Source organism: Chelonoidis abingdonii, chromosome 6 (genome assembly GCF_003597395.2).
Source record: "Chelonoidis abingdonii isolate Lonesome George chromosome 6, CheloAbing_2.0, whole genome shotgun sequence".
Lineage (NCBI taxonomy): Eukaryota > Metazoa > Chordata > Testudines > Testudinidae > Chelonoidis > Chelonoidis abingdonii.
The window spans coordinates 50,997,644-51,017,145 of record NC_133774.1 but is presented as its reverse complement, the minus strand read 5'-3'; the positions used below and the strand labels follow the sequence as shown (position 1 = coordinate 51,017,145).

At 40.2% G+C, this 19,502-nt stretch overlaps 1 protein-coding gene across 5 annotated transcripts in view; it reads left to right on the top strand.

The window, feature by feature from the left end:
- Nucleotides 1–19,502, top strand: part of FCHO2 (FCH and mu domain containing endocytic adaptor 2) — a 239,032-nt gene that overhangs the window by 178,380 nt on the left and 41,150 nt on the right. For 2 of the 5 annotated variants that reach the window (XM_075067023.1, XM_075067020.1), the window contains exons 12-16: nt 2,651–2,710; nt 8,650–8,823; nt 12,454–12,478; nt 14,270–14,312; nt 16,566–16,663. In XM_075067023.1, the coding sequence (XP_074923124.1) occupies nt 2,651–2,710; nt 8,650–8,823; nt 12,454–12,478; nt 14,270–14,312; nt 16,566–16,663 (400 nt within the window). Of the gene's footprint in view, nt 1–2,650; nt 2,711–8,649; nt 8,824–12,453; nt 12,479–14,269; nt 14,313–16,565; nt 16,664–19,243; nt 19,274–19,502 lie in introns of all 5 variants that reach the window. The other 3 variants (XM_075067019.1, XM_075067022.1, XM_075067024.1) reach the window with 3 other exon arrangements.

The window sequence follows — 19,502 nt, the reverse complement described above, 5'->3', positions numbered from 1 at the left end:
GGGGGAGACTGCGGGAACTATGGGATAGCTACGGAATAGCTACCCACAATGCAACGCTTCAGAAATCGCCGCTAGCCTCGGACCATGGACGCACAACGCCAAATTACTGTGCCTAGTGCGGCCGCGTGAAATCGAATTTATAATATCAGTTTTATGAAACCGATTTTAGCTAATTCGATATTATCGCGTAGTGTAGACGTGGCCATTGTCTACACAGGACAGATCTGTACGTTCTAAGAACCATATGGTCCTCAAAGCCCACTTGTACAGTGTATCCACACGCAAGTGCTTCAGTTTATGTGCGTGCCAAGTACTGTTTGAAGTAGAGTTAATTTCAGCACATCTAAATAAGTTTAGTCTAATCCCTTTCAGCTTGTATTCGTTCAGATATAGTGTTAGTATGAAAATGGTTCAGATAGTCATCCTACTGCTGACCCATAATGTAGCTGCAACTTTTTGAAATTTCTCAGAATCCAGTGCTTCTAGGAAGTATTGCTGTGAACTGTGGAAAAAATATAAAGAGGGTGCTGCAACTGAAATTGTTTCCAACAGCTCTAATGTGGACAATGGGGCAAATCTGCAGTGATGCAGAGAACAAACGAGTGTTGCTGCTATGGTTATACTGATATCTCACTAGTTCAGTAAGGATTGGTTCAGTTTTCGGGTGTAAACATGGCAGAGGTAGCTACTGGAGAACAAGAGAGCCCAAAAGAAAACCCAGAAAATCCCATAAATGACTAGGGGTAGGATTTAGTGGTCATACCATGAAAACATTGATAAACAAGATGTAAACAACTAGTAAGAGCCACCAAACATTCAATTTAAATTGAAGAAATCCTATGAATAACATTGAAAACTACTGAAATAGGTAATAAAGCATAAACACTGTACCAGTATTAAACTGTACAAAGAAATACTGTCTTGCTGTCCAGACCCTCCCATTGACAATTTCCCCAGATTGAATTTTTTTCAAAAATTACTTTTACAGCAGTGAGTTTGCAGCTGCTCTGCATTATCCTCTCCCATGCTTTTTGCCAAGAAAGTAGAAAGTATTCTTAGAGGCTTATGTTAGATTTCCTGGCCTGACTTCTTGCTGCTTTGCACTCTTAACTGACAGACTTCACTATCCCTTTTAAATGGGTTATGAAAGAATTCTGGATTTCTTGTTCCTGGATTTTTCTTAAAAAATGTTACTGGAAGATTGTGGTCTACTAATTCTTCATCCTCCCCCTGTTTCCCCCTGCTGCCTCCCCCCAACTGTTTGCCACCACCTGCCCTTTTAATTAGAAAGGGGAGGGGACAGAAAAATAGAAACATTGATTTAGAAAATAACGTTTTTCCCTAGTGTTTGTCTGTAACAGACCATTAAGTTCACTTCCTTTTCTGCCATCACGGCGTTTCCTGTATGTGTCTTGTATCGATAGTTTAAAAGATTCAGGATGAGGAAAAAATACTTAAGTCCTGCCTCAAAATTTTTAGAGCAAGCTTCTAATGCCTGTTTAGTCAGTCATATGTAAACTACTTTCTTGTTTCATGCTCTTTTCCTCGTGAGTTTCTGTATTTCAGCCAAGTGTGTAACCAATCAACTTGTTAAAAGAAACAATTTAGCATCCTAATCCTAGACTGTTATTCTTTTTTTTATAAGGGATTTATAAGAGGTCAGATTTCTACATTTTAAAAATCTCCCTGTCTTGCAGTTTTCTATAACACCTATCAGTATAATGTCTAAACACTTCACAAACAAATTAAATCTGCATAGAGAGGTCACTAGTGGACTTAATGGAACTTTCTGCTTTTCTCCCCTCCTTGGATTAGCAGGCTTTTTGAGTATAATTTTATAAGGTTAAAATTGTGTGGCTAAATTTTTTAAAAATAGATGCTTAATGTGTTCTTTTTAGTCTGCATAAGTATCCTGATTTTCAAAAATGATGAAAACCCAGCAATTTCACCTTAAATCATTGGGAACTGCTATGTGCTCAGTATTTTTGAAAATCAGAAAACTCTTATGTTGGTACCTAGATAGGGATGCAGGAGCCTGATGTGAGATTCCCATTTTTTAAAATCTTATCCATATATTTTAAAACTAATGAGGGGAAAATCTTTTGTTAAAGTAATGATACAGGATTACTACCTATGGAAGAAGAAATTAGATCCTGCACCATCTAGATTTTTCTTTGTCTTCTATTGAAGTATTGACTTACCAGTCTGTATACTAATTAGAGTGTGAGATCCTGCAATAATGTAGCTGAAAGAATAGAAGTAGAAATTGGAAAGAGATTTGAAAACTGTGGGACCAGGAAAATAAGTGCTTTAGAGTTACCACTGCAGGCAAATAAAGCCAATCTGTATACAGTGCATTTTGTTAAAGTTACACAGATAACTCCAGACCCATTAGCACTTATTTGAAATGTGAAATCTGAACTGCCAGAGAATTTCTGAGCCATGGAGCGTAACTGGAAATAATTACCTAATAATAATGGGTAACTGTCACAAACTGTCATACTGTAATTTTAATCTGGCAATAGTGTCAAACAAAGTCTAAATTCCTAAGTACAACAGTTTCAAGTAAAAATACATTATTGTGATTGTACATTTCAGAGGAATAGAAGAGTTTGTCAGTGCCATAAATTTTCTTTTTTTTTCTCTTTAGAACATTCCTGACGTAGATGACGAAGGTTACAGTATTAAACCAGAAGCAAGCCAGAATATCCTTTTATCTATTGCAAATATATTGGGGTAGGATTGTCAGGGGGCGGTCTGGGGGCGGGGCTTGGCAGAGGGGTCTTGGTGCGGGGGGGCGGAGGGCTCCAGATGCAGGGGGTGGGCCTTAGGTGGGGTGGGTGTTCTGTGTGCAGGGGGATGGGGCTTGCCAGAGGGGTCTGCTTATGAGAGAAGTCTGAACGCAGGCGGGTTGGGGGGACGAAAGAGCAGTTCCCTGTACAGTGACCCCTCCCACTACAGCTGAGTAGTGGTGGGGACAGGAAGAGGGAGTGCACAGCTTCCTGCAGCCAGGCATGGTTCCTGAGAGTGGGTCTGACTCAGCCCCGGACTAGCAGCTGAGCCTGGCACAGAGTAGGAGCCACAACCCCCCACAATGATTTACTTCACCAACTGCTGCCTGCACCCAAAGTTATGTGCCCACACTGCTGGTGAGGGGCGCATAACTGCTCTTGCAGCTTCCCTGTCAGAAGACATTTTTCTATGGCGAAGCAAAGAAATCTGTGGGTGACATGAATTCTGCACGCGCACATTAGTGAAGAATTCCCCCAGGAGTAAGGACCTCTCAGGGTAGTTAAGTGCTATAACATACTGCCTTGTGGAATCTCCATCACTGAGGGTTTTTAAGAACAGGTTAGATGGGGGTGGGCAAACTTTTGGGGCCAAGGGCCATATCTGAGTGGGGAAATTGTATGCAGGGCTGGGGCAAGCGGTTGGGGTGCGGAAGGGAGTGTGGGATGTGCAGGAAGGGGCTCAGAGCAAGGGATTGGGGCAGAGGAGGGGTGCAGGGTATATGAGGGGACTCAGGGAAGGGGGTTGGGGTGCAGCAGGGAGCTCAGGACAGGGGGTTGGGATGCAAGAGGGGTGTGGGTTGTACAAGTGGGGCTTGATGTAAGGGGGCTTATGTCCTCCATGTCATTTTATACTGTAACTTCCCTGTAGAGGTAAAATTCCCCAAGTATATTGCTAGCATTACTACCACCATTTTTCATCTTATATAAGTATACAGACTTGTGCTAAATTAGAGCTATATGATAGTATTACAATTGCCATTTTTGTTTGTGCCGTTTGTTTGAAGCCTAGTAGGAAGCTCTGTATTGTTATTTCTAACACTAATACTGGCCTGCACATAAGAGTCTTTTGTAGAATGTTTCAAAGGCTAGTACTGCATGGATAGGCAATTACAAATTAAAACCTTCTACCTGGCAGACTAGATGCCACACTGTATGTACAGAAGCTTACAAATGGAGAGGCATTACATTAGGAATTCACATACATTAATATCTACCTACTATGCAGTACAAACTACTGTGTAATGTGCCACTACTTGTGCATGGTCTTCAGTGCGAGACTGATCTGATCAGCAATTTTAAATTGAAAATATATAAAACTATTATCACTTATGAGAAACTTTGACAATTAAGAATATATTGCAAAATGTTGATGATCACCATTTTTGTCACGTTCTAAACAGCTGCTTCATATCTGGGGGGAAAAATACATTCCCATGCCAAAAGAAATAAATAAAATTTAATATGTTGTCATTTGGTAGCTTTGGTGAATAATTTCAACACCTTAATGTAGTGTTTAACTTGAACAGTAAAAACTATAAAACCATGTTGCTGAGTTTCTGGAACTGTGCAAAAAAATGACACTTTCCCATTTTGGGTACCATTGTTTCACCTCACCTGCAGGCTTATGGCACCACTTGACAGCTCCCCATCAGACCTCATCTAAATGTACATAAAATAAACTTTCAAATTATATATGTTGCGGGTGATGTAGGGATAGGTACATTAAACTCCAGAAATATGGCCCTTTTTGGAGAAATGCCACACACCTACAGACAATTCATCTGGAAACTAGGTATCTTGAGGAGCTGCATGAAGCTGTACTGTTTTCTGCCACCTGTACTTCTCTCTGTGAGGTGATGCATTCAGGGTATGCTCTTGATATGGACATCTGGGACTCCAATATGGCCGTGAAGGAATATTATAAGGAAAAGGAATAGGGGCCCAAAGAGAAGGGTACCAGAGCACATGGTCACCCTCATAGCCTCTGCTGCTTAGATCTGTAGGAGACCTTAGACTTCCTCTCTGACCCATAAAACTTGGATGAAGAGGCTCTAGGGAAGTAGATGGGAGATCCTTCCTCACTTTGTTGGGAGTTAGAATGGGAATAAGAAAATTTCAGTGCCAAAGGAGGGGCTGCAGAGTCAGGGCTTATAGATTGTAACCCCACAGCAGCATTCAGTACCAAAGAGGAGGTCAGTACCACTGAGGCAGTGGGCCCTCATGCTGGTAGAATGTGAAGCCCTACCAATAGCAAGGGAGGACTTAGTTTCCTCTGTAACCTGGAGGTCCTTTGGTACTGTATATCTCATTGTTACTGAGTAGATGGGGCTGTTAAAATTGGGCATACATTTATAGCCCATAAGAGTAGCCAGAACTGAAATAATCTGTAACAACTGGCTTGGTACCAATACAGTTATTGGTAATGATGGAGAGAGGGAGCAACCGGTGCCAAATACTTATGGTGCTGCAGACACCTCCGTGGTTGCAGTCTTTCTATTGGTCATTGACAAGGTAGGTTCAATGGGTGGTACTAAACAGTAGAACCATGAGCCCAACTTGGGCTATAGAATCTCCTTAGATTGGAATTAAAGGGGAGATTTTGAACTTTCCATAGAATCATAGGACTGAACTCTTCTTACGGAGGAGGTCTTTTGAGGAGACTAGCTTCTGCTCTTAGAGGAAGAATGATGTTCCTTTCCCTCAGTGGTCGTAACAGGGACAATCCTACCAGTATCTCTGGAAATCAAAGACTGGTAGAGTCCTGGAGCCAACTCCAGCTGAACTCAGAGGGGTGCTTCTCAACACGATAGGCAGATGTACAGGGATATCAGATGAATCTCTGTCTCAGACAGCTTGCATGGGAATGGTCAAAAAGAAACATTTTAAGCCTGGTTTCTCAACTCCTTTTTGAAAAGGACTAGCACACAGTACATTTATGGGGGATTCCCCACCAGACAAACACACACCTAGTGTGCATTGTTAACTGGAATTGTCATGTTGCAAAAGGGACAATATTTAAATCTAAGGTCCTTTGGATGTGACATCCTAAAGCCATGGTACCAGGAAGATTCCATTGGGAAATGAATACAAGGAAATGAAGAATTAAAATTTCCCCTCAGATGAAAGCCTGTCAAAAATGGGGGAATTGGGTGCTAATGGGCAACTATGTAACTATCCTAACACATATCCTAATTCCTCAATTCACTCTAACAAGGGAAGATAGTACTGCAGACACTGGGAGCTCCATGAAAAGCCATGAGCAGGGAGGAGGAACTCAGCAGTGGTTGTCTAACAATGTATATTTGCATATATGGGGCAGCAATAGCTGGTGTCTGTCATGTATTCTTGGCAGATTCCAATAGAGAGTTACTCTTCCCAACAAAGATATATACAAAATGTTCAGTAATTTGAGAGTCTTGTACCCATGGGATGTTCTCTCTTACACCTGTCTATGAAGACCTCCCTCTTTGTGGCAGTCACATTTGCTAGGAGGGTGGGGGAGAGGGGGGGCTCTTACAACGGAACCCCCCCCCCCCATACTACTTTCCACTGTGTTAAGGTATTCCTTAGGACACAGCTTAAATTCCTATAAAAAAAATGTTTGATTTCCGTATAAATCAAGTCATATATCTGCCTACATTTTTTCCTGAGCCCCATACTAATCATGGTGAAGCTAAGCTACATACCCTTCATGAGCACAGGACCCTAGCCTTTTAACTTCAGTGAGTGAAACCTTTTAGGTCCTCTCCTAGGCTGCTGCTATTCTTTGCCGAGAGGATGAAAGGCCACCCTGTGTCCTTCCAAATATTATTTAAATGGGTTTCAGGGTGTATTAGCCTCTAATATGACCTAGTTAAATTAGATCCACCAGACAGTATTGTAGCCCATTCCAGTAGGTTGCAGTCAGCCTCAGCTGCTTTGTTGAGAAGCATTCCCATAACTGGTCTCTGTAAAGCTGCCACCTAGGGCTCTTATGCATACCTTTAATAGACATTATGCTTTAATGGAAGCATCTAGAGCAGACGCTTACTTTGGCAGAGTTGTTCTGCAGTCTATTGTGAAGACTCAGAGCACCCACCACCTTAGTTAGTTCACCGCTTGGGAATCACCAAGAGTGGAATATGTATGTGAACTAGCACTTGAAGAAAGAAAAGTTATTTACCTGTTGTCACAATGTAACTAGTCCCTGTGGTTAGATTAAGGCCAGCACTCCTGGACCAGAGCAGATGAGCCCAGTCCAGCCAATTATAGAGGGTTGGGCTACAACTTGAGTCTATAAAAGGCTGTAAGTAGGCTTCTGGGCAGGAAGGACTGAGATAGGCTAAACTATGGGGAGGAAAAGCTTCACTGGAGTGGAGCTAGCTCCTGTGATGGGTCCCTGGAGCAAGGGCCAGGGGCTCAGGGAAGCAGCCCTGTGGCTGCTGCTCCAGGAGAGGAGCAGAGCTGACTGATGCTGGGAGGCTACCAGGAGCTGGAGTGCCAAAAACTCCTGGGAGGGATAGCCCTGAAGCCTGGGGTCAAGGGTAAAGTTAAGTCCCTCTATGACAATAAACCTTTTTGACTGAGGGCTTTTCTTTATTACTCACTGGATCAACAGGCAGGAGGAGGAACTCAGCAGTGGTTGTCTAACAATGTATATTTGCATATATGGGGCAGCAATAGCTGGTGTCTGTCATGTATTCTTGGCAGATTCCAATAGAGTTACTCTTCCCAGCAAAGATATATACAAAATGTTCAGTAATTTGAGAGTCTTGTACCCATGGGATGTTCTCTCTTACACCTGTCTTTGAAGACCTCCCTCTTTGTAGTAGTCATATTTGCAAATGGGGGTTGATTTATCATGTCTAGTCTAGATGCGATAAATCGACCGCTAAGCGCTCTCCCGTCAACTCCGGTACTCCATCAGGGCGAGAGGTGTAGGCAGAGTCGACAGCAGAGCGTCAGCTGTCGACTTACCACAGTGAAGACACCACAGTAAGTAGGTCTAAGTAATGTAGCTGAAGTTGCATAACTTAGATCGATCCTCCCCAGTGTAGACCAGGCATGAGACTGGGCGTGACAGAGCATGCTTTGAAGCTGGGGAAAAGCGACAGCCCTGATGACACCTGTCCAGTAACAAAGATCCTTTGAGATGATGTCCACATATTCCTCAACCCACTCTTCTTCGGAGTCATACAGTTGGATTCTGCAATGGAGGATAAATTGAGGGGCAGTTGGTTCCGTATCACCTTTTATTCCCTCAGTACAGGAGCATGAGCACTCTCAGAGCACATGTACAGACCCAGTGGACATTGCTAGACAAAACACTCCAATCTCAAGTGCATGGAGTACATACACACCAAAGTGGAATAGAAATATCTTGAAGAATTCCAGTTACTGTATTATTTAATAACTTCTTTACAGAGGGGCAGAAATGAGTCAGAGGTTTGGTAAGTTTCCTGTAGTCACAGAGTGAGTTGGTAGCAGAGCTGGGAATAGAACTCAGAAGTCTTAACTCTCCATTTTATGCTCCAACCTGCACTGCTGACAAATTAATACTACTCTGGAGCCTAAATTTTTCCATTCTGGTCATTTGTGATTTTAAATTCATAACAGTAAAGTTGCATTAACATACCTTCTGCACTTGTTAGATGCTTAGGGTGAAAGAATCAAAGTTTAACTTTATAAAGTATGAGTGTTAGCAAACTGTGGATGATGTTTTCAAGTAGCTATTGTCAGACACTTTTTTAACTTAGTTTTACGCATGAAAGTGTTTACTTGCCGCAGATGTATATGTTGAGGAGTGTATGAGAAACTGATTTATTCACTATATAGGTGACACTAAAATATCAGTTACCTTAACTGAGAAAAACATATCAAAGAGAACCATTTCTACTCATCCAGTGATTCTGACTCTGAAGATGATGAACCGAGGAGGTTCCATGTAGAAATCAAACCTGTACAGCCAAATAATAGCTCTCACTACACTATGGCTTCGTTGGATGAATTAAAAGTATCTATAGGGAACATCACTCTTTCTCCAGCAATATCTGTGAGTAATTTGTTCCATATATTACATTTAGCAGAGAAGCAAGTTAATACGTTCCTTACATTTTGTTTCACATTTACTATTAACGTTACTTTTTTCTATGGAAGGTCAGATTTTACTAAGAAGGATGAGTCTAACTCCTGATGCACCAAGCATCCATTTTAATTCCAGTTGTTGAGTGCAGCATGTCTCTCTCGCATATATATTCATTACCACTTTGTTTCTGGGATTGGTATTAGTTCCAGGTGTGAGATGTGTTCCAGAGGGCAACCTTAACAAATGAAAGGAAAATAGTAACTGTTATCTTCTTCCCAAGCCCCCTACAAATATAACTTCTCTATTCTGGGATCCATGTTTTGGGTTTAAATTGCGATGTGCTGGGGATTCTTTTTAACAGATGGATGAGATTTGTATTGGATTGTAAGTGCTTCGAAGCTAAGGGGATGAGTACTATAGAAAACCCTAAGATAGACTAGGGGTATATATAACTTTACATTGTAGATTGCTGTGTTTTATTCCTTATGATATTAGAGTGATCCTTTTGTATTTAGGATTAACATTATGGTTGAACCTTATAAGTGATATCAGCGCAAAATGAAGGTTAGAATAAAAAGGTGTATACATTTAAAGCAAATATTTGACATACAATCTTATTTTTTTAAAAACTAGGTGAAAGTCTGTGCTGGCATACCCATGCAATTCATAACGTGGGGGAAAAAAACTAAAAATGGCTAAGAACTTAAAAACTGGATTGTAAAAAACCACAGAGCCCAGTGATGATTGAACCTGGTGATATTTTAACCAAAAAGAGCAGTCAGCCATGCTTCTAGCTGTTTCCATTGCTTCATGCTGACTCAGTAGACACTGTAGGCTTCAGAATGACACAAAGGCAGAATGTCAGTCCTGCAGTCTTATTATATAGGTATATTAATCATGTTTTCCCCTTTTTCTTCCGCATACTGATACTAGAGAGACAGTCCTGTAAGTACAAAATCTTTTTTTAACCATTTTTAAACTAAAAATGAAATTTATTCTTTTTTAAGAGAGGAAGCAAGTTCTGGTGGTTAAAGCACAAGACTGACTAGTGGTCTGAGTTCTCTTCCTGGATCTGTCAAACGTTTTTTGTGTGATCTTGTGAAACTCATTTAATTTATCCATTCTGTAAAATAAGCATAGGTGGCGGGTATCAAAGGCAGGGGAAGGCTGAGCCTCCTCAAACAGTCTTGCGTGGCCCCACCCACGCTCCACCTCCAGTCCCCTTCGTGCTTCCCAGCGCTATGCTGGGGGCGGAGGGGGCTCTTCTCCCCACCCTGGGGCTAAAGGGGTTTGGACTAGGGAGTCTGCACCGCCTGCCCACCTGGCGTTCTGAGGCTGGGGGAGGTGCACTGCCCAGACAGCACTCCAGGGCACAGCACCTGGCACTCCAGAGTTGAGGGAGGTGCGGGTGGGCTGTGCCACCTGCCTAGCACTCCAGGAGCACTGTGTTCCTCACCTGGCGTGCTGGTGGGAGGCCCTCTGGGCTTGTATGGGAGTGCAGGGCGTTGGGCAGAAGGTGCAGGCCGGACCAGGGGCTAACCTCCCCAAGCCCGAGTCCACCCATGAAAATAAGTATAAAATAATAATATACATGGCACTATAGAAATACAGAGTATTTTATCACATTTTGATTCAAGTATCAGTAGACTTGCGGTAAATACAATGAAATTGTACTTAAGGAACTAGCTAAAGCAATCTCAGAACTATTAGCAATTATCTTTTGGAACTCATGCAGAATAGTTGAGGTCCCAGAGGACTGGAGAAGGGCAAGCATAGTTACCTGTCTTTAAAAAGAGGAATAAAGAGGACCCAGGGAATCATAGGCCAGTCAACCTAACTTTAATACCTGGAAAGATACTGGAACAAATTATTAAACAATCAGTTTATAAGTGCCTAAAGGATAATAGGATTATAAGGACTAGCCAGAATGGATTTATCAAGAACAAATCATGCCAGTCCAATCTAATTTTCCTTCTTTGACAGCTTTACTGGCGTAGTGGATGGGGGGAAGCAATAGATGTAACATATCTTGATTTTGATAAGACTTTTGACACAATCCAACAAGACATTCTCATAAGAAAACTAGGGGAATATAGTAGATTCATCTTGACTGTAAGATTAATGCACAACCAGTTGAAATACTGTACTCAGAGTAGTTATCAATGGTTAGCTGTCAAACTGGAAGGGCATATCTAGTGGGGTCTTGCACGGATCAATCTGGGTCCTGTACTATTCAATATTTTCATTAATGACTTGGATAATGGAGTAGAGTGTGCTTATAAAATTTAATGACACCAAGCTGGGAGAGGGATTGCATGCCCTTTAGAGGGCAGAATTAGAATTCAGAATTACCTTGACAGATTGGAGAACTGATCTGAATTCAACAAGATGAAATTCAGTAAAGATAAGTGCAAAGTACTTCACTTGGAAATTTAAAAATCAGATGCACTACTACAAAATGGGGGATAACTAGCTAGATGGTAATATTTTTGGCAAAGATCTGGGGGTTATAGTTAAGGCTGCAAGTTTGTGTCAGAGGTCATGGATTCCGTGACCCTCAGTGACTTCTGCAGTGACCAGTGCACCTGGCTTGGGGGCAGCTCAGGCAGCCTTTGCGCCAGGCACACCGGCCCCTGCTGGGGCAGTTTCAGGCCACCACGCCCCCCTCCTCTTCAGCAGTAGAGTTCTCAAGCTCTATATTTCTGTCATTCTGTATACTTTTTAAAAAATATATTATTTCAATACTATTTCTTTTTAGCTTTCTATACCTAAGAACATCTTTATATGTGTTCCATATCCCCTTGGTTCCAATACACAGTATATCTGTGTTTACACTTATGGCATTATGTAAAGTACAGGCACTACACATGTAGCTACGTGTGCCAATACAAGGCTCTGGTAGCAGGATGCTACACTACTCAAAATAGTGGGAGGCACTTCTTTGGTGAATAGAGAACCATGCGGGGTATATACTGAAGGGGTTCAGACATGCAGGGCACTTTCTCAACTCTATTCACCCAAGCCAGACCTCACCCTCTACCACTGCTATTTATACCCATGCTGTCTGGGTGTGCAGTATGTGTGCAGTACATGCAGCCGTACATATAGACTTACTTCTTCAAGTGCTCCAGAACTGCTGTCATGTCAGCTAGCTGACTTTTACTGTGTTCATGGAGTGCTGCAAACCCTAGCTTTCTAGAAGCAGTTGCTCTTAGACTGTTTTCCACTCACCCCTATCTCTCCCTCAGCTGCCAACTGCTGACATGCTGCCAACTCAGCTCGCTCTTTTTCCCCAAGCCTCCATCTTAATTTCCTTGATTCAACTCCCACCTTCAAACTCCGAATAGCCTTTCCTGCCACCTTGCCTTCTGCCAGTGTTCTCTGTTCCTCTGTTCTCCTCTCCCGCTTGCCTTACACTCATCTGGAGCCTGCTCATGTTCTGTGCCCTCCCCAAGCTTTACACTGTCTCCCCAGCACTGAAAATAAAATGATGAATGGGAGGGGGTACATACTAAATAATACTTGTGCCTTTTGTTCTCTAATAGATGGTTAATAATAAAAAATGTTTATTTGTATTACTTTTCATTTCTATTTTAGGCTCAAATGAACAGGAATTCACCTAGTAAGTGCAAACTTTAACTAATAGGGTATACTTTGTATTTTTCTTATCAAATCTTTATATTTAGCATGAAAATTTAATTTTCTGATTATGATTAATTTTTATTTTGTATTTTAAATACAAGGAAAATGCCTGTCATCAGCTCTTGTTGTGGGGGGAGGGATAGCTCAGTGGTTTGAGCAGTGGCCTGCTAAACCCAGGGTTGTGAGTTCAATCCTTGAGGGGGCCACTTAGGGATCTGTGGCAAAATCAGTACTTGGTCCTGCTAGTGAAGGCAGGGGGCTGGACTCAATGACCTTTCAAGGTCTCTTCCAGTTCTAGGAGATTGGTTTATCTCCAATTATTACCTTAAAAATTAATAAAAAATGAATTTACAAAAAATAACCACTCAACAGATGTTTTAAAACTTGAAGAAAAAAATGTTAAATGAACATTACCAGCCAGTGTTTCAAAGCAGTGAATGTGGTCCACTCAAAGATCTTATTGCATCTACTTTCCTAGCTCTCCCCAGAAGTCCTAGCATCCTGCAAAGTTTAATAGATTTGTGCTGTTTGTGATCAATGACGTGGAATAAGTTCCAGAGCGAAGGGGCCCTCATTGAAAACATTCTATTGTCAGTCCTGTGTACTGAGTTACTCTAGCTCATGGACCTCCTAAAATAACATTCTTCCTCTTTCACCAACCCCAGAACCATTTTAGTGTCCCAAATCCCCAAACCAAAACCTCCTCTTATTCCGCTGTCAAACTTTCTCCTTCATCCCATGTTTTGTTCTCCCACTCCATAAAAAAACAGCAGTTTGTCCATCCCATGATCAAAAAGTGTACTCCCAGCCACATTATTGAGTCTCAGCAGGAGCAGGGACTTAGAGGATGGAGTCCTGGTGAGTGAGGAGGCAGACCAGGCCAAGCACTGACTGAGCAGCCCTGGAAGCATGGCAGCTGCTGTTCCCTTGATGGATTCTGGCTGGAGCAGTGAGAGTTCACTCTTAAAATGGAGAATCCCAGTCAATGGAGGAAAGGCTGGGTGAAGCCATGATATCGATGATTCCAGTCCCTCAGAAAGGAGTTGTTCTTTAGAGTGCTGTGTAATAAAGACGTGAGATCAGACTCCCATGCATTTTGAGGAGTTCAGTTCCTCCACTGACATGTACACAGTGTAGATTACCTCAAAGAAGGCCATGATGTGAAGTAGTCAGAAAATAAATTTGAAATGCTGCGTGATAATACTGTTCAATGATAGCTCATTAGTGTTAACTTTTGAAAGAAAATGCAAATTACATGGCCCTTATTTTGGGGCAGAGTAGTATTTGCTTCAGGAAATAGCAACTAGCCTTTTACTAGTATTATCTTGTTAGTATTCTAGATGCTAAAGAATTAAAATGTTTGTTTTTGAAGTGTCTCGTGTTCACACTTTAATCCGCTTTTCCTGGAAAACTTAAATGATCAGTAAAATCTGCTAAAAATGAGTATTTTTTAAGTAGGGACTTAAAACTGCAAAAGGGTGAAGTTGACCTATGTTATGTCCCACAAAGACATATTTTCAAAGGACCAAGACATTCTGACAAAAATCATCCTTCATTTTTGTATGTTAAGCATAATTTAGGAAGTATTTTAGAAGGAGCTGACTCATAACATTGCATAAATAACACTAATTTCATCCTTTCCATTTCCTTCTGAATTATTTTCATTGCAGCTATTATCAATCCAGATTGTGTTTTATCATGAAGCTGAATGATTTTGTTAATCAAATTTCATGGCTTGCATTTGTCATAAAAGGTTTGTTTTTTTAATTAGGTGAAGAGTTAACAAAATCAAAGCATTCTGCTCCATCTAATGAGTAAGTTCCAATTTAAAATGTAGGCTTTGCATTGAATTCCATTTTTGTGGGAGGTTTGGTTTGATACAGGATTGAGAAATCCATTGCTAGACTTGGCTATCGAGTTTAGCCTGGATAGCTAGTGATTCCTAAGAGGTAAGAACTTACTCAAAATTCTTTATTTAAAAACTGGGGATTTTATCCTATACTCTTCCCTTTATGGACATTCCTTTTTTCCACCTGTTCATTTTCTTCATTGTGATTGTCTCAAATAATTGTTTTAGTTATAAATATAAAATTTTATTTTATATTACAATTATTAAAAGTAATAGAAATCGGTTAACATTCTAAATTAATCTAGAAGCTACCATAACTTTTAAGGACTGCAAATTTGATAGGGTCAAGATTTGGGCTGGTTCACATACAAGTTTTACTGATCAGTTTTAATTAGGGCTGTCAAGCGATTAAAAAAATTAATTCCACTGTTAAACAATAATAGAATACCATTTATTTAAATATTTTTGTATGTTTTCTACATTTTCAAATATATTGATTTTAATTACAACACAGAATACAAAGCACACATTGCTTACTTTATATTTATTTTTATTACAAATATTTACACTGTAAAAAACAAAAAGAATAGTATATTTCAATTCAGCTAATACAAGTACTGTAGTGCAATCTCTTTATCATGAAAATTGAACGTGCAAATGTAGAATTATATACAAAAAATAACTGCATTCAAAAATAAAACAGTGTAAAACTTTAGAACCTGCAAGTCCAATCAGTCCTACTTCAGTCAATTGTTCAGACAAACAGGTTTGGTTTCAATTTGCAGGAGATAATGCTTCCCACGTCTTGTTTACAATGTCACCTGAAAGTGAGAACAGGTGTTCGCATGGCACTGTTGTAGCCAGCATCGCAAGATATTTATCCTAAAGATATTTTTGCAAGATATTTATGCTAAAGATGCATGTTCATTTCATAATCTGAGTCAGCAGAAGGTTGATTTTCCACCAGCAGAAGGTTGATTTTCTTTTTTGGTGGTTCAGGTTCTGTAGTTTCCGCATTGGAGTGTTGCTCTTTTAAGACATCTGAAAGCATTGTCCACATCTCATCCCTCTCAGATTTCAGAAGGCACTTCAGTTTCTTAAACCTTGGGTCGAGTGCTGTATCTGTCCGTAGAAATCTCACATTGGTACTTTCTTTGCGTTTTGCCAAATCCACTGTGAAAGAGTTCTTAAAACAAACCTGTGCTGGGTCATCATCCAAGATTGCTATAACATGACATATATGGCAGAATGCGGGTAAAATAGAACAGGAGACATACAGTTCTCCCCCAGGTAGTTCAATCACAAATTTAGTTAACGCATTATTTTTTTAACAAGCCTCATCAAACATGGAAGCATGTCCTCTGGAGTGGGGGCCGAAGCATGAAGGGGCATATGAATGTTTAGCATATCTGGCACATAAATACCTTGCAACGGCAGCTATAAAAGTCCCATATGAACTCCTGTTCTCACTTTCAGGTGACATTGTAAATAAGAAGCAGTCAGCAGTATTGCCCGTAAATGTAAACAAACTTGTTTGTCTTAGCAATTGGCTGAACACAAAGTAGAACTGAATAGATTTGTAGGCTCTAAAGTTTTACATTGTTTTGTTTTTGAGTGTCGTTAAGTTACACTTTCACGATAGAGATTGTACTACAGTACTTGTATGAGGTGAATTGAAATACTATTTTTTGTTTATCATTTTTACAGTGCAGATATTTGTAATAAAAAATAATATAAAGTGAGCACTGTACACTTTGTATTCTGTGTTGTAATAGAACTCAATATATTTGAAAATGTAGAAAAACGTCCAAAAATACTTAATAAATGTCAATAGGTATTCTGTTGTTTAACAGTGCAATTAATTGCGATTAATTTTTTAATCACAGTTAATTTTTTGAGTTAAGTGCGATTAATCGACAGCCCGAGTTTTAATTAACATATTTTGTTGAAAAAGGAAATAGGACCCTGTTGTTCTGAAATAAGAGTGCCCACACACAAATTTGCACCGAAATAACAAAGTGTAAATTTAAAAGATTTCTTTCTTTTGTTGAAAGTCTGTGTGAACCAGCCCTTTGACCTACATTTGTCTAGCAGAATGTTTTTATGTGGCAGGGAGGTTCTCATTAGACTGATTACAGCACACAAGTCACTTCAATACTTTGGTGGTTGTTATAAATATGTCTTCTTTGTATTTATTTTCCAATTTTAACTGTTACAATAGGAAGGGGAACAATGACCTCCTGGCATGGGATCTACCCTTTGCCACTTCTCATGATTCATCATCTTCAGCTTCATTGACATCCTCAGCCTCACTAGGTAAAATATTTGATACTAGAAATTGTATTATAAATCCTAAGTGTTTATTATAAAAATCTTCTTTGGGGTTTATGTTTTGTTATTTTACTATTGGAAGGGATTTACATTAGAGAGAATTGCAGTGAGAGAATTTTGAAACATGATATCTCTCATGTATATGTACAGCAGGATACAGTGTGTTAGAATGTGGATTACTGTAAGTAGCTGTGTTCATTCTTTAAGCATCTGAATAAACGGAAGGCAGAGTCAATTTTTTGCTAGCACTGTGCACAGCTCTTCCTATTTCCTCTATAATCCACCTACTATTCCTGGGTGCTACTTTTTCCCTGGGTTACAATCCAAATCATGTATGGGGCTCTTCCTACTCCCTCACTTGTCTCTCTTCATAGGAAAGGATGTTCCCCCTTGTTTCTTTTAGGTCATTGTAACTGGATCACTGCCTCCAGAGCACCCTATTGTGGCCTGAGGTGGCCTAGTAGGCACCCTGCCTCCAGTTTCTTGTGTTCTCTGCAATGATTGACTACCAGACCTAAGTACTGAGAACAAGAACCCCCTTCTGTGGGGTCTGATTCATTACCTCTTTTACAGAGTATAAAACTCTTTTTGTTAGCCCCACAGGTCTAACTCTTCTCCCTGGTTCTGGAGTCCCAGAGCCCCACCCCTCTCTCCCAAGGGCCCATGCTACAGTTCAAGAAAACGTCTCCTCCTAGGGTCAGGAGTCCCACAGCCATCCTTGTTGGGACTGTGTTGATTCAAATAGGCTTTCTCTCCTGGGTTGAGGGGTTCCACAGCCCTTTTGTTGTGGCTGTGCTGATACAGGCCAACTGCAGCCTTCAAGCAGCTTTTCCAAGATGGCCCCTCCTTACTTAATCCCTGCCTCCCTGGGCTGGGACAGGTCAGCAGGCAACCATCCTTCCCCTGAGGGTGTATGTCCTGTTATTAGAGAGAAGGTAGCGCATATGCTGTCCTTTCTCCCAACCAACCAGGAGGAGCTCTGGGAAGGAGGGGAGCCTTGCCCTACGTGCACTCAAGGCTTCTGGTTCTGGGTCCTTAAAGAAACAGTACCCTGTGTTTTCACCAAGCATTAATTGTTCCCACAGGGACTTTATTCCTTTCTCCCAACACCTGCCTTTGTCCTTTGCTAGGCATTTGTCCACTCAGAAAGTCACAGGAGCTTTAAAGGGGCACATTATGGAACAGGCTGACTGGCCTGTAGTCCCTACTACCCTTAAAGGGACAGTCAGTAATCCTGTTACAACAAGATTAATGAAGAACTCAGATCCTCCTTTTTTAATGCTAGTGCCATTCCAACTTTTCCTCTCCATTGGATGTTATGCATGGAAGGGCAAAAAGGAAGCATGCGTGCATAGGTAGGAGTAATCCGTGTAAGAGGTAATTGACATTGCTATCCCAATAATTAATTGTAGACATTCTTAAAATGAAACCTATTCTTACCTTGCCTAAATGCTTCTTACAAATTGACTTGACTTTAAAATGATGAATGGATTTTATTTTTCTCTATTCTCAGGTCCCTTGTAGAAGGACCCTATGAAAAACAATGGAAACTAACTGCAGGAAGTACCTTGATGGGTTGCCCATCTCCTTGCATGTATCTGTTGGGCTTTTAACTTCATAATGTAATGTAAAGATTTAATAGGTGTGGTAATTAGACACTTATTGATCACCACATCTGTTAATTTAAACAAATATTTTGTTAAAATCTAAGTTTACCTTAAATTAGGTCCCCTGCAAGGAAGTTAGGCAACCCAGCAAGGGAATTTCCTGCAGTGACATCCTGGTATGCATCACTGGATGTTTCCCATAATGATCTGATGTAAGGAGAGAAAAAAATGGGCCATTGTTATTACCATTTTGAAATTATGATTTCGTGCTAATCTTTTGGTTTTAAGGATGTCTTTTTTAAATCAGAAGCAAAGTGTTCTGTTTTCAAACTTAAATCTGCTTGTTAGCGGTATAAACATTTCCTTTATTGAAAAGATATGATTATTTCTCTTCAGATATTACAAAAATGTATTTTTACATTGAACTGGTGGTATGATCCTTGGCAAATACCTTTATTTAACTAATTACTTTAATGGAACATGACATTGAAGAAAGAGGGTTAGTGGAAAATTTTAAGAATCTTTGGATATTCTTGCATTTGCCTGTAAATGGTTCACTGGGTCACAATTATCTAGACAAATTACTTTTGTTGCAATAGGTTATTGTGAGAAATATTCCATGTTTAATTATTAAAATTGATGTTCTGAAAATTTTCACATAGTCAAGAATAAACATCCAAATTAAGGGTTTTATTCTTTTATTCAGTTAAGATCAAGCTTGACATGAATTTTGAATATCATAGCATTTTACATGGTTTCCAGAAATTTGGGTTGGCTTTCTGTTGTCGTGAATAGTTTGCTCAGGACACTTCTATTACGATTTTCAAAAGGGTGTCTCAGATGCTGCCCTATAGTGTCCAGATTTTTCATAACCCCTATGCTTTTTTCTTGCTATCTTCTATAGTACAGTTTGTTCCTTTACAAAAAGTTCTTTGTTCCTCTTGTATCCTGTCTAAAGATTGTACAGCAAATACCACCAGTACCTCAGGTAAAAATGGTAGCTTTTAATCCAGTTATTATTAGTGTTTTATAATAGCTAAGAGACAAGAAGTGTCCCAGGACCTAATCCAAAGCCCTTTGAAGTCAGTGGACTTGAGCTTACTTCAGTGGACTTTGGATCAAGCCTTATAACATTTGTTTATATGTTTTCATTCTTTGCTACAATAGAGGCTTATAACTATACAAAGTGTTAGCTAATCAGCAGGCTAGCTGACCCT